General features: G+C 43.9%; 1 protein-coding gene across 6 annotated transcripts in view; it reads right to left on the bottom strand.

Moving 5' to 3' along the window:
• The window catches only part of LOC119160964 (FK506-binding protein 15), a 290382-nt gene that overhangs the window by 21111 nt on the left and 255899 nt on the right, over window positions 1–13372 (bottom strand). For 4 of the 6 annotated variants that reach the window (XM_075880249.1, XM_037413254.2, XM_037413250.2 and 1 more), the window contains exons 24-26: window positions 8408–8698; window positions 7977–8047; window positions 256–315 (exon numbers count right to left, since the gene is read on the bottom strand). In XM_075880249.1, coding sequence (XP_075736364.1) covers window positions 256–315; window positions 7977–8047; window positions 8408–8698 — 422 coding nt within the window. The remainder of the gene's footprint in view (window positions 1–255; window positions 316–7976; window positions 8048–8407; window positions 8699–13372) is intronic. The other 2 variants (XM_037413255.2, XM_037413253.2) reach the window with 1 other exon arrangement.

Raw genomic sequence — 13372 nt, 5'->3', positions numbered from 1 at the left:
AGAAATCCAAAGGTCTTGTAATCTCCTGCCAATATTGTAATTGTCTGCATGCCAGTGTATGTAAACACAATAATAATGATAATGCAACACCACACTCAAACACAACACATTAGGTAGCTGTTTCTGAACTGCTGTTTAACAAGAGTCTAGTAAAGCTGTATTGCTAAGTTACCTTTCATCCATAGCAAAAGAGCTTTTCTTATAATGCTTGCAAGCCAAGAAATACAAAAATAGAAGATAATAGCCAACACCAACCTGTAGTAACAGACACCAGTTCTTCATGGTGTCACGGGTTTTGACATTGTCTCCTGAAGTCTAGTCAATTTTTTACCCATAAAGAAAGAGGAGAAGAAGTAGACTGCATTTAAAAGAAACCCAAGACCCAGGCCAACAAGCTTAGAGAACTTTTCCTGCACTACAATGATTTTACACATAAAAATACCGTTTAGTATGTGATGCAACGCTGATATACTGGTGCTCGAAAATTGAGAGATAGATCTCCATTCATTTTCTATAGCAATAATAGCCTATTTTACTCCAAATTATTATTAATACAGAGTTGGCAAAAAAACTGTTGACTGGCCCAAATTGAATAAGTGCTGCTTTTTCAGTGTCTCTCTAAACATTTCAAAAATATCCAGACAGCATTGTGATATGACACTAACCTCTTAAGAATTAAACTGTACAGATGCTAGTGCTGCAACAAATAAACTAAGTAGAATGAGCTCTACCAATGTACTAAGGTGTCCACTTCTCCCATGAACACCGCACTGTGCAGCCAGCGCTCTGCAGGGTGCCTTTCATGGGCGCTTGCGGAACTAGCGCACAAGCAGTGACAGCTGCCTGTGGGGCCTTTGCTGTGTCGTCTGCTAAAGCGCGGCGACTCCGCCGCTCGTACTTGCTTAGCGGTGGAGCTAACTTCACTCTCTCTATGCGCAAGCAAACTAAGAATCGTGCACGATTTACGATACGGGCGGCGACAGCGCTTGGTACTATCCAACTTTTGCTCCTCATGTTTTCTTTATATCCAGCATGCGATCTCACAAGCGAGAAACCTTGCCCCTTGCATGGGTAAAATCTCAAAGGCCCACTGGCGTTCCCTCGACTAGTCTACTTAGCTGTTTTGGTCTAACCAGAACATTCCCGTGACTGACACGATTGTTTTTATCAGCTGAAAGTTTGTGCAGTATAGTTGAGAATAAAATAAAGATGAGTTTGAATATGCTGCAAATTAAAGACAGAAAGAAAACTTTCCACACCATGCTGTAATGTTGAGCCAAAAAAGATAAAAAGCTATGCGAGGGGGCCTTGAGTCACGTAGCGATAAAAAGGGAATGAAGCTTAATTCAATGCCTGCGAAAGTAAATATTTGACAGTAGTGGTTCTTTGGTGCACTGATGGCTGAAAACTCTGTTGCTGCGCTTTTTAGTTTGCCTGCAAGAATGAATCGAAGAAGCTGGTTAGCAAATGAGGAAAAATTAGGGCGGCGTGTTGGCAACTTATACAGCCTAGCAAGTGGAGGCAGCCATGCTGGTAACACCCGAGCGATATGCCACTAATGTGAAATGAATGCAATTCTCACATCCTTTTGTTTTCTAGTGACTCACGAACGGAAACTTTCCCACATTCACAGCTGTCATCCAAGACACTACCATACATTTATCGCCAATCTTGGGGCACACAATCTTAAGGCTGATCAAAATCGCATGCGCAGCAGCAACATTCTGGCGACTACTAACAAAGCAACTAAGCAGTAGTGTAGCCAGAGGGTTGCGAACGGGAGTCGTGTCCTCCCCCCTCCCCCTTTTGATTTTTTTGCTCGACATTCAAAGTGCAATATAACTATTTGCCTGCTCAGCCCAAACTTCAAATCAAGGCGGCGACCTCCTCCTCCCCACCCTAAAGCATTTATGCCTTTGCGCCTGCAGATGAGTAGCTTTGCTGTGCAAGCTACAGCCCAGTTTGGATATTTTATTCATGGATGGGCTAAGGTTTCTTACTTGTGAAATCGCAAGCGAAAAAAAAAGTGCTAGGCATAAAAGTTGGGCAGGACAAGGAGCATTTGTTGCACTTCTCAAGAAGCATGCCGCATTGGCAATATGTATGAGCATTACCTTCACAGCAAAGCAAGAACGATGCAGCGAAGCCGACGCGCTTCAGCAGACGGTGCGGCGAATGCCGCCCCACCTACAGCTGTCAATGCACTTGTGCATCAGCTCGGCAAGCGTCCGCGATTGGTGCTTCACAGATCGCTAGTTGCATGGTGCGGTGTTCAAGGTGGAAGTGGACGCCTTTGTACACGAAAGGCCAGGCACAATGAAAGTGCCTTTACATGGAAAGTCAGTCACTTACTTAAAATACACTATGGAGCTTGGAAACATTTAAGTTTAGACGCACTGAACTGACAAAAAAAAAAAAACTGGTTAAAGAGCAGAAGGCAACCCCTCCCCAAAACTCTAAAGTACTGGAACATATGAGAGCACCCTAAATAATTTGCTATAACACTTGTTCATATGAAGCAGTTTCAGTTCCCAAGAGTTGGATGTGTCATGAAATTCTGAAACACTCACTAGCTTCGTACCTGCATTCCATTCAGCAGCCACACGCAAGTGCGGCCAGAGGTAAAGTGCACAGCACCTTAATTATGAACATCATTGCACCTAGACCTATTGTAAAATAATGCTACAAAATTTACTTTTTATGTCACGATAATGTCAATGACAACAGCTTGAAATTTTAGAGGCAAATTTCAGTGTCAACTTAAAATACCCTATCGCAACTTCCTCAGTTAATTATAACACTTGCTGAGTGCACTATCATGTCTGAAAAACATTCTAGAGTTTCAAAAAATTTTACAATATAAATCAATACTCCTTTAGAATTGCACACTAAACATTTACATCACTTCCAATACAACTAGCCATGCAGACAAAAAAAGATTTTCACATGGGGATAGACACAGATATGCCAGCTCTAAATGAGCAACAGTTAGAATGATAGCCCAAAAGTTTGGTTTTCTTAGGTTTCAAAGCCAGCACTAGAAATTAGCGTTTCATCTGATTGATTGATATGTGGGGTTTAACGTCCCAAAACCACTATATGATTATGAGAGACGCCATAGTGGAGGGCTCCGGAAATTTAGACCACCTGGGGTTCTTTAACGTGCACCCAAATCTGAGCACACGGGCCTACAACATTTCTGCCTCCATCGGAAATGCAGCCGCCGCAGCGTTCCATCTGTCAAACACTACATATTGCATTTTTAAAAGAATAGAAAGTTAGACTTGTTGATGGTGCATGACTACAGGTACAGTGCAAGGAAGATGAGGCATGCAGGAGCAGCCTTGGGTGCATCTACTCCTTCGTCTCATCTACCTCGTACCATGCGTACTCTTTCTCAGCATGCAAGTTTTGGTCTTTCTAAGCTTTTGGTTTGTGTACCTTATGAAATGGTTTGTCTAATAAAACATCCAAACAGCATTCTATGTAGTCTCATTCTTAATCCACATGACGATGCAGACTTGAAGGGTTGAACAGTGGGCAATAAACAGGAGAAGCCTCATTCTGGAACCAGTGGGTTCTTGCTTCACTGGGGCAACAACTCTGATTAGAAATTCTACAACACAAAGCTCTATAAGCCACACCTATGTACTTGCATAATATACCACAAACTTTAGGTAGTACCCTGTCATGTATTAGTGTGAGAGCTTTAAAAAACTCGTTTTGCAAAAATTCCAGTGTCCGCATTATTGGTTGTGAGCACATCAGCAGTGACTGATCAAAAACTCGGGACAGATGCAAACTAATTAATGAACCATAAAAAAGAAAACTTCGGTTTGTGTGGGAATCGAACCCAGGACTTCTGTGTGGAAAGCAGGTGTTCTACCACAGAGCCATGCCTATCTTTGAAACTGTTTAGGAGGGGGGAGGGGAAGGAAAGACCCACTATATGAGTTATGTAGTGGAAGGAGTGCCCTTAGCGTGGCAGAATAAAATTGCACCAGGTGTCAAGACATGTGAACTGCACAATCAGTAGTTTAAAAGCCCACTAATTACAAAGTGCACAGTTATCATTAATCATCATTATTAGCAACAGAATGAGCAAAGTGTGCAGCTGTGAGGTAATGTGTGCTGCCTTACGAAAGCGTAGTAGGTAGTACTTCCAATTCAGAAAAGGAATCTTATCGTATGCACTTGTGTAAGGGCCACACTTGTTTTCCACAATGTTGATGGGGTGTGGCCCAACCACAAAAGTGTAAATTTTTCTTCAAAGTATGTATATAAAAACCTATTTAATCGGTGCCACATGATATATCTGGCATCTAGCTACGAACACCCTCGCTAGATGTTTTTATTGGCATCGCTGCTTGGACTCTGCTTGTCGCCACTGCTCACGCCATTCGTACGTTCATGTATCCAATCGTCCTCAGTGCCCTCCACAGCAATGGAAATCCTGGGGACCTTGAAAGGCTTTACAATGATGTCCACGGACACCACACGACAGGCTTTTAAAATCCAAGGGCAGCAGCTGACGTGATGTTCTCCTAAATCGTACAGTTGGCATTTTCTCGTGCTGGCCTACTGCCATCCATTCAGAATACTAACGTTTTAATTCTGCCTTAAATGGCCTATTATAGACACATCCAGTGGTTGCAACATGCCTGTTAAACTGCCGGGGATGACTGCCAAATGCGTACAAGCTTCTATAAGACATTCCTTTATGCACTGTCAGGTGGTCCCGAAAGCTGTCCAACGCTGCCAGTTGCTGGAGAGATTTTTTTTTCTTCCAAAATTTGCACTGCCAACTGGATGGATGGATGGATGGATATGGCTGTACCCTTTAGATCGGGCGGTGGCTAGTGCCACCACTCAATGAACAAAAAACTAGATTTATTTTTTTTTCTTTAAGAAGTGAGTTTGAGGATTCGTACTTTGCAGTGAAGAGTTTAATTTTCACTCGTGCCTTGGCTTTAGCCACCAATCAGATAACCTCCTTCTAGTTTCTAGTTAAGTCTACCCACTTAAAGTCTATTTTGCCCTCTCGGTCCCTAAACCCCAGTGCTTTGAAAAACTCTGCACCATCATCCTGAACTATACGGTGAAGCCCTTTACAGAACATTAGCAAGTGTTCGACAGTTTCTTCTTCCTCTCCACACGCACTGCATACTGTGTCTACCCCTTCGTATTTGGCGCGATATGTCTTGGTTCGGAGTACTCCCGTCCTGGCCTCAAACAGTAGAGAACTACCCCGAGTATTATCATAGATCCTTTCCTTGGCGATTTCCTGCTTAAAAGTTCGATAGATCTCTAGTGCGGACTTCTTAATCATGCCCATTCTCCACATGTCAGTCTTCGTTTCCTTCACTTTCTTCTTAACCAATAGTTCTTTTGGGTTTGGACACCTGCTGTTTTCTAAGTATTTACCAGTCAATTTCCTGGTTCGCTTCCTCCATTTTGTATCGACATTCTTCATGTACAAGTAGCTGAAAACCTTCCTAGCCCAACGCTCCTCCCCCATTTCTCTGAATCGCTTCTCAAATATTATCTTGCTGCTAGCTTCCCTGCCCTCAAATGATGTCCATCCCATATCACCTTGTACTCCCTGATTTGGTGTATTCCCGTGAGCTCCTAAAGCAAGCCTACCTAATTCACGTTGCTTAATTTCTAATCTTGCTTGAACTTCTGATCTCATGCACAAGACCGCATTGCCGAACGTCAGCCCAGGAACCATGACCCCTTTCCATATTCCTCTCACAACATCATACCTATTGTAATTCCACAGTGCCCTATTTTTCATCACTGCTGCATTCCTGTTACCTTTAGTTGTCACGTATATTTCGTGTTACCTCAGGTACTCAGTCCCACTGCTTATCCATACGCCCAGATATTTGTACTTATCTGTTATCTCTAGCGTGACCTCCTGTATTCTAAGCTCACTACCTTCGTTGTCATTGAAAATCATGACTGCTGATTTTTCCTTACTGAATCTAAAATCTAACCTATCTCCCTCATTACCACAGATGTCCAACTGTGAGGGGGCAGGAGCGCCACCTTTAGTCAAGTGTATACGGTATGGCATAGAAGGCACTTCACAACTGTATTTGTACTACAGTGAAATCTCGGTATAACACACTTCAGTAGGCCGCAGAAATTTGTTCATTATTTTGAAAGGTCGTTATAGTGTAAGCCCAAAAATTAACCATATTTTCCACTGACTAAAACGATTTACCTTTACAATGGTGGGTCCTTGAACTCGTTTTTTACGAGAAAAAACAAATGCACAAGTGAACACGAAAAAATGCATGTTTACTTAAAGAAGTCTATGATTTTTTTTTTTTTTTTTGATGCGTGCAGCACAAACATTGCAGCGCGAAGGCCTCCAGCTCATTCTCATTTTTGTGGTGCGATTCTGTTCTTAGGTCACAACAGCCTGATTTTTGCCTTGCAGTCGCGGAAGAATATCAACCTTCTCGCTTAGCGAAAACTGTCTTTGCTTCTTCGTCACAAGCAGTGATGAATTCAGTAGCACCGCAGCACGAACGCTGACTTGCATTACGAACGCGAAGTAATCTCTGAAAAAAGATGAACATGACCGACTAAAGCATAGTTTTTTCTTCCTCCATGGACTAAAGTGACAAAGATAAGAAAAACCCGAAGCGTCGCCGCTGTCATCGCCTCTTCCGAAGAAAAGAAAGAGCTAAAAAAGAAAATTCCTCCCGTTTAGCTTTCTGCTCCCTCCCTGTCTCAGGTTTTCGGCGCCCATGCTTCCTACTACGCAACTCCCACTCTGCCTTGCTGACCTTGCCCTCCTGTGTTGCCTTTGCCCCTCGCTTCTGCGCTTGTAAACCTGCAGCAGCGGCGTTTGAACAAAAAAAAAAAGGAAAGTCTTTTTTTTTTCCCCTCTGCACCATCGCGCGTTTTCTTCCGAGAAGCGGGACGTCTGTTCGCTGTGTTGTCTGCTTGCGTACCACTACGGCGATCGTGACGAAAGCCAAAACATGAGTTCGTAGTACTGAGGCGCTGTTAACATAACGCGGAACTAAAATAGCATTCGTTATTCTGAAAAGTTCGGTATTCTAAAGTTCGTAGTAGTGAAATAATTTTGCTATAAAACCATTAGCAGTTGGTGCAGGATTTTTCAAAAGTTTGTTAACCTGAAAAGTTCGTTAATGTGGTGTTCGTTCTATCGAGATTTCACTGTATATGCCTTCTAGGATAGCTTGAAATGGACACACATTGTTTTTCTTGCGGCAGTGTTGAGATGTCTACCTAAAAACGAAGCTAGGCTAGCATTTAAGTGGGCAATGTGTTTGGGGCCTAATTATGCTATTGCGGTCCACTCTTGAAGGCAAAGCTCAAGCGCCCTCTTAATTTTTGCGTCAAATGTAGGAATCTAGTCACTGGATGGTCGGAGTTTTCGCAGTAAATTGGAAGACAAAAGCCTTTGATGGCCCACACTCTAACCTGCGCAAGTGAAGTTTCTTCACGGTTAGAAAAAGAGGCTGTGAAAATTGTGTGTACTTGTACAGAAAATGACAGCACACTTAAGAAGTGTTTTATAGTGCGCAGAGTGTTGGCAATGTTCTACCAGAGCACGTCCCATCAGCACATGCACACAACTCCTTCACAGCTCTCAGGGCCATGGATAGTGCTAAGCTAACCTCTACTAGTGCAGCACTCTGCAACATATAATGCAAGCTTGTATTGTCGGTGTTGACTGCTTTTACTGAATTAGCATAGGTATATGTAAGTACAAAGGTGTGGCTATATTAATACCTTTTTTTTACTCAAGAACCTGTTCACTGGAGGATAAACGAGTGAGAGTATAAACAAAAAGCCCAACTTATATGCTGGAAATTAATTATTCTGAATTTAGTAAGTCTATGCAGGCATTCCAGGTTGTGCAAGTATTATGGCAGTGCATGCATTTCAATTATGCACAACAAAATGTAAAGAAAAAAAAAACTTCGTGTTACCCAGTCCTGAGGCTGAACACTCTTGCTGTCAGCTGGAGGCATGGGTCCAGTCTTACCGCCAGCCGAACTTGCTATATCAAGAAAGAAAGACACCCAACAGTAAGAAACGTATTTGCCAAATTATTTTTAAAAATACAGAACGAAACGAGCTACCATAACTTGATACTTAGTGCTAAACGAAGGTTCAGAACAACTTTTGCATCAGCATCGCCCTCACACTGCAAGTACAGTAGACTCTCAGTAAACGAAGCTTGAAGGGACCGGGAAAATATGTTCCATTTAACAGGAGTTCCGTTTACTGAGAGGTGAACAAGGGTGCAGAATACAAGCCTGAAGCCAATCATTGCAGAGGCAATAGTTCCATTTAACAGATTTCCGTTTACTTAGAGTCTACTGTAATTTGCAAGATCAGGTGAATGAAAAGAGCTTACATAACCCTGCATCACCCGATCCCTTTTCTTTGGTACCGTCGGTTGCATCCTTCTCTTCACAAGCTTGGGCGACTGGCACATCAAGGTGCACAGGTTCTTCAGCTGTTTCAGGCACCTTGGCTACAGAGAGCTTCAAGCCGGAATCTTCAGGTGCAACCTCCATGGCGTCACTGCTATGGGCAGACCTTTCATCACCAGCAAGGCCCATCGTCAGCGGTGTTGACAAAGGCTCTTCTGTCGCCAGTGGTGTCTCAGAGCTCCCATGGTTCTTGTTTTCCAATTTTTCAGTTTCTGCATAGTGAAACAAAGCCTTTCCTGATTAACGAAAAAAATTTCACCTTAAAGCTGAAGGACTCACAAATGTGAGGTGACCATTACATACATTGGGTCCCTAGAATGATGCCCTATCCTGAAACAGTATAGTTAATAAAAGCACTTCGAAACATGATTATTACCTGAAAATACCACGAAGAAACATGTCTAGTGTAAGAGAACCCTGCTATCCCATCCTACTTCCAAAAGCGATCATCCCAATACAGTGTTGAAAAAAAAAAAAAAAAGACATTTCCATTATCATTACAGGCATATATGACAGGACTAAGCATGTGTCATGACATAAAGAGCAGGAATAATATCAAAGAAGAATTGAGCACAGCACAACATGTTTCTTTTTACAGCTGCTATGACACCACAACAAGAGTCGTTTTTGGCGCCTTAGTTGTCCACCGCTGCCGGTGTTTGTAACCACTATCGCATGGATAAAAAGAAACAATGACAAAATGAGATTCAAACCCGTGTCCCCTGCATGCCAGCCCAGCATTCTACCCCTGAGCCACGCTGGTGCTTGAAACTGTTACGAAGTGACCATAGGAAGGCTTTATGATAAAACAGGAATCGCATTAGTAAGAGTAATAAAGCATTTTAGAACAGCAAAGGAACAACCAAGCATCACAGAATGTGAATTACATAACGAGCGGGTCGTCAAACACTCCAAGCCATTACTAAAGCCCCAGGAAAAATTCTTTGCAGCATCAGCTGCAGAATCAAAAATTCAAAATCAAAATTCAGAATAAAGAAATTGCAGAAAATTCTTCGCTACAATACAGAGGGTACCACATTTCTCCAAAAAAATGATGAATATTAACATAGTGAATGCCTCTCTACTAAAAAAAAATTATGTTTTATGGCATAGTGGGTACCCTGCAGGTGTGCTTGTAGCAGTTACCCGAAGAGTGTTTAAAAAAGGCTCTAGAAAGTTTACTCTTCCAGCTTTCACTGTGACTGTGCTGCACGTTCTGTGCAGTGCTAGCAGTTTTTTTCTTTGTAGTTTTATCGCGATAGCAATGATGTGGAGACTCGGCTGTACTTCACCCAGCGTCGACAACGACAACCGCAGTCATTCACCGTATATGTATACATATCTATATATATAAAAATGCAGGAAAAAAAACCAAAAAAGACTCCGGCGCACGAATCAAACGTGCAACCTCTTACTTGCGAGTGCGTGGCGTGAGCCACGAAGGAGCGCCTTTTTCAACGTCAAAACGGCAAGCTATTTATACCTACCATAAACCGCTGGCAATGCCCATCTCCGAGAAACTATCATGTTTTCGTCATTACCAGGGAGATGGTGCAATGAGCGCGCGTCGCCAGATCATGATTCTGTTGTTCCTGGGCGCACACAGGTTACTGCTCTCACTGCACAGTCTCCGTTTGCGAAAAGGGCGCGCTTGTCAGACACAGTGAAGTAATAACCGAGACACTTATTTGCGTCATTTGTGCGTCAGCAAAGTGGGGCACGTTTCGATCTTCTTGCCATTCTTCGTGCGATGTTCCAATTTGTAGCTATCGCATTCATTGCTGCGCCTTTGCAGCAAAGCTGCAACTTTTTAGGGGCGAAGCTCCTTATGGCGTGGCTTGTACGTCCTTGTTGTGGGTAACTGCCCCTTGTTAGTTCTTGAACCGGCCATAGTGGGCAGTACTTGTACTATACGCTGAAAAATGATATCTGAAGTTTAACATCCCAAAACCACCATACGATTATGAGAGACGCCGTAGGGGAGAGCTCGGGAAGTTTTGACCACCTTGGGTTCTTTAACGTGCACTCAAATCTTAGCACACGGGCCTACAACATTTCCCCCTTCATCGGAAATGCAGCCGCCGCAGCCGGGATTTGATCCCGCAACCTGCGGGTTAGCAGCCGAGTACCTTAGCCACTAGACCACCGCTATGGAGCACGCTGAAAAATGCAAATGGTACGACACTAGAGGGTGTTACATGTAGAAAAGAAAGATTGACGGCACACATACGGAAGGAGAGAGAGACGATCGCGTGTTCTTCCACAGTGCCGTACGATAGGGGGCGCTCTATAGTACAACAGAAGCGCCGTTTTGGCGTGCGTATTCATTCAGAGACTCGGAGACAGAGGATGGACAAGGCAGCTGAGCGGCATGCGCGCAGGGCGGCGGCAGCTCGTGCTCGAAGAAGGGACTTTGATGCGCGGGCGCACGAGGCAGAAGCGCGCCTCGTGCACGCTTCTGCGAGGACCTTGCAGTACGACAACAGGAGGCCGAAGCGGCGTGCAGACCCAGCTTCGCCCCACTCTTCATCATTCACCCCGTGGATATGCTGTCATTTTTCCCCCACCTAATTTCATGAGGCATGTTTACCAATTCACTGTCCCTGATAGGACTAAAGAGAATGGGTACTCAGCTATAACAGTAATCATTGGTGGAAAAGCCATTTTATGGAACCAGGGGCCTGCCTGAAAGTATCATGAATCACCCCTTGAGGGTGGTGAAAAAGTACATCCAATAAAAAGTAGACGCTTGTACGAATTGCTCAGCCGAATCTAGCAGTTGTGTATAACAACGAGAGTTTAGAAATTCCCATCCTCTCAGGTGCAGCTTTTTTAAACAAAGGCTCCTTTTTGTGAGACACACCAGTGCCTGCTGCTTAGCTCCACACAACCAACAGCATTCTATTGGCCACAGGCCAACCTATATTAAGAGTCTTTGCAGCAGCAGTTACGGCTCTACGTATCGGCATCTATTCTAAAGGTTTTTCAACGCTTCCGCAGGCTTTTGGACGATTCCGAAGAAATCAAGTGTGCTGTTGGACGACGGTTGCCACGGATTCGGTGGTCCTGTGCTACCGACCATTTCAGCTTTTCGACGCCTGCTTCACCACCTGACTGAGCCATCTGTGTTCGTGCATTCTACACGAATATCAGCGTCGGCTATCCTTGGTGGATAAGAGATCATCTGCGTGGATCTACTGCGCTGATCACCTGCTCGTATTCCGGCATAAAGCGGAGGCCCGTCTCACCCAGCGTCACTTTGCAACAGCAGTTACGGCTCTACGTATCAGCATCTATTCTAAAGGTTTTTCAACGCTTCCACAGGCTTTTGGACGATTCTGAAGAAATCAAGTGTGCTGTTGGACGACGGTTGCCACGGATTCGGTGGTCCTGTGCTACCGACCATTTCAGCTTTTCGACGCCTGCTTCACCACCTGACTGAGCCATCTGTCTGTGTTCGTGCATTCTACACGAATATCAGCGTCGGCTATCCTTGGTGGATAAGGGATCATCTGCGTGGATCTACTGCACTGATCACCTGCTCGTGTTCCGGCATAAAGCGGAGGCCCGTCTCACCCAGCATCACTTTGCAGCAGCAGTTACGGCTCTACGTATCGGCATCTATTCTAAAGGTTTTTCAACGCTTCCGCAGGTCAGTGGCCTTCTTGTTGTTTTGGGCATCGTGCATTGCCGTGACTGCTGCTGTGAGTGATTTAGTGCTGTGAGTGATTTAGTTCTGCAATTACTACCGCACTGTACAACCTTGCTCATTGTTTTGATTGCCTACAAACATGCCCTCAAATGTCGAGTTGGCGAAGCGCATTGAACAGCTTGAGGCCTGGACTGAGAATAAACTGGGAGAAATAGCCTCTAAACTAATTGAAGAATGCAAACCCAAACTTCTGGCACTAATACCAGAGACGTCAAAGTTGAAGGCTGAAGTACAGAGCCTCGTGTCAGGCGTCAGTGATCTCAATGCGCTTGTTGAGGAGCTACGCTCCGAGAACGCCACGTTAGTTGCCTCTAATAAGTCTCTAAAGAAACAAAATGAAATTTTAACCAACCGTGTGTCAGAACTGGAACAATACTCGAGACTTAACAACGTAGAACTAAAGGGAATTCCGTGCTCTCAAGCGGAAGATTGCACAGCCATAGTAAAAGCTGTGGCTACTAAAATGAACTGCACTATTCTTGATTCTGACATCGACGTCATTCACCACGTCCCCACTAAGAATGACTCAAAAAAAAAAAAAAAACATTATCGCGCGCTTCTGTTCTCGCGATAAGAAGCAAGAATTTTTAAGCAAGGCTCGCAAGGCCAAACTGCACACGAATGATCTCGGATTCCCAGGCCCTCATCATTATCCTCTGTATATAAATGACCAATGACCATCTCACCGTAGAAAACAAAAGGTTGTTTGCGAAAGCTCTTTCCCTCAAGAGAGAGAAGGGTTGGGCGTTCCTTTGGACGGATAATTGCCATATTAAGGCGAGGCAATCAAACGAAAGTAGGGTGTATCGGATTCGCACTGAAGCTGACCTTTCTATCTTTCGATAGATCTGGTCACTTATCTATCTAGGAAACTCTGCGCGACATCATGTCGTCTTATTTTAGTATCAATAACTCAGATTCCTTCTTGACTAACTCTGCCATTTCAGGAATTCACATTAGCGCGCGTAGTCTAAGAAAAAATCATGATGAAATAAACACTCTTTTACACTCTTTCAAAAGTTACTTTTTCCTCGTCTGCATCTCGGAAACATGGCTTACACTAGAGGATCAAAACTTGTTTGGCTTACAAGGTTACTTGTCAGAATACTGCAATCGCACATCAAGTAGCCATGGTGGCGCAGCCATCTTTATCTCCCCTACTTTGCCCTATAAA

Source organism: Rhipicephalus microplus, chromosome X (genome assembly GCF_043290135.1).
Source record: "Rhipicephalus microplus isolate Deutch F79 chromosome X, USDA_Rmic, whole genome shotgun sequence".
Lineage (NCBI taxonomy): Eukaryota > Metazoa > Arthropoda > Arachnida > Ixodida > Ixodidae > Rhipicephalus > Rhipicephalus microplus.
Note: the sequence above shows the minus strand (reverse complement) of the source record. Positions and strands in the feature narration are given on the sequence as shown.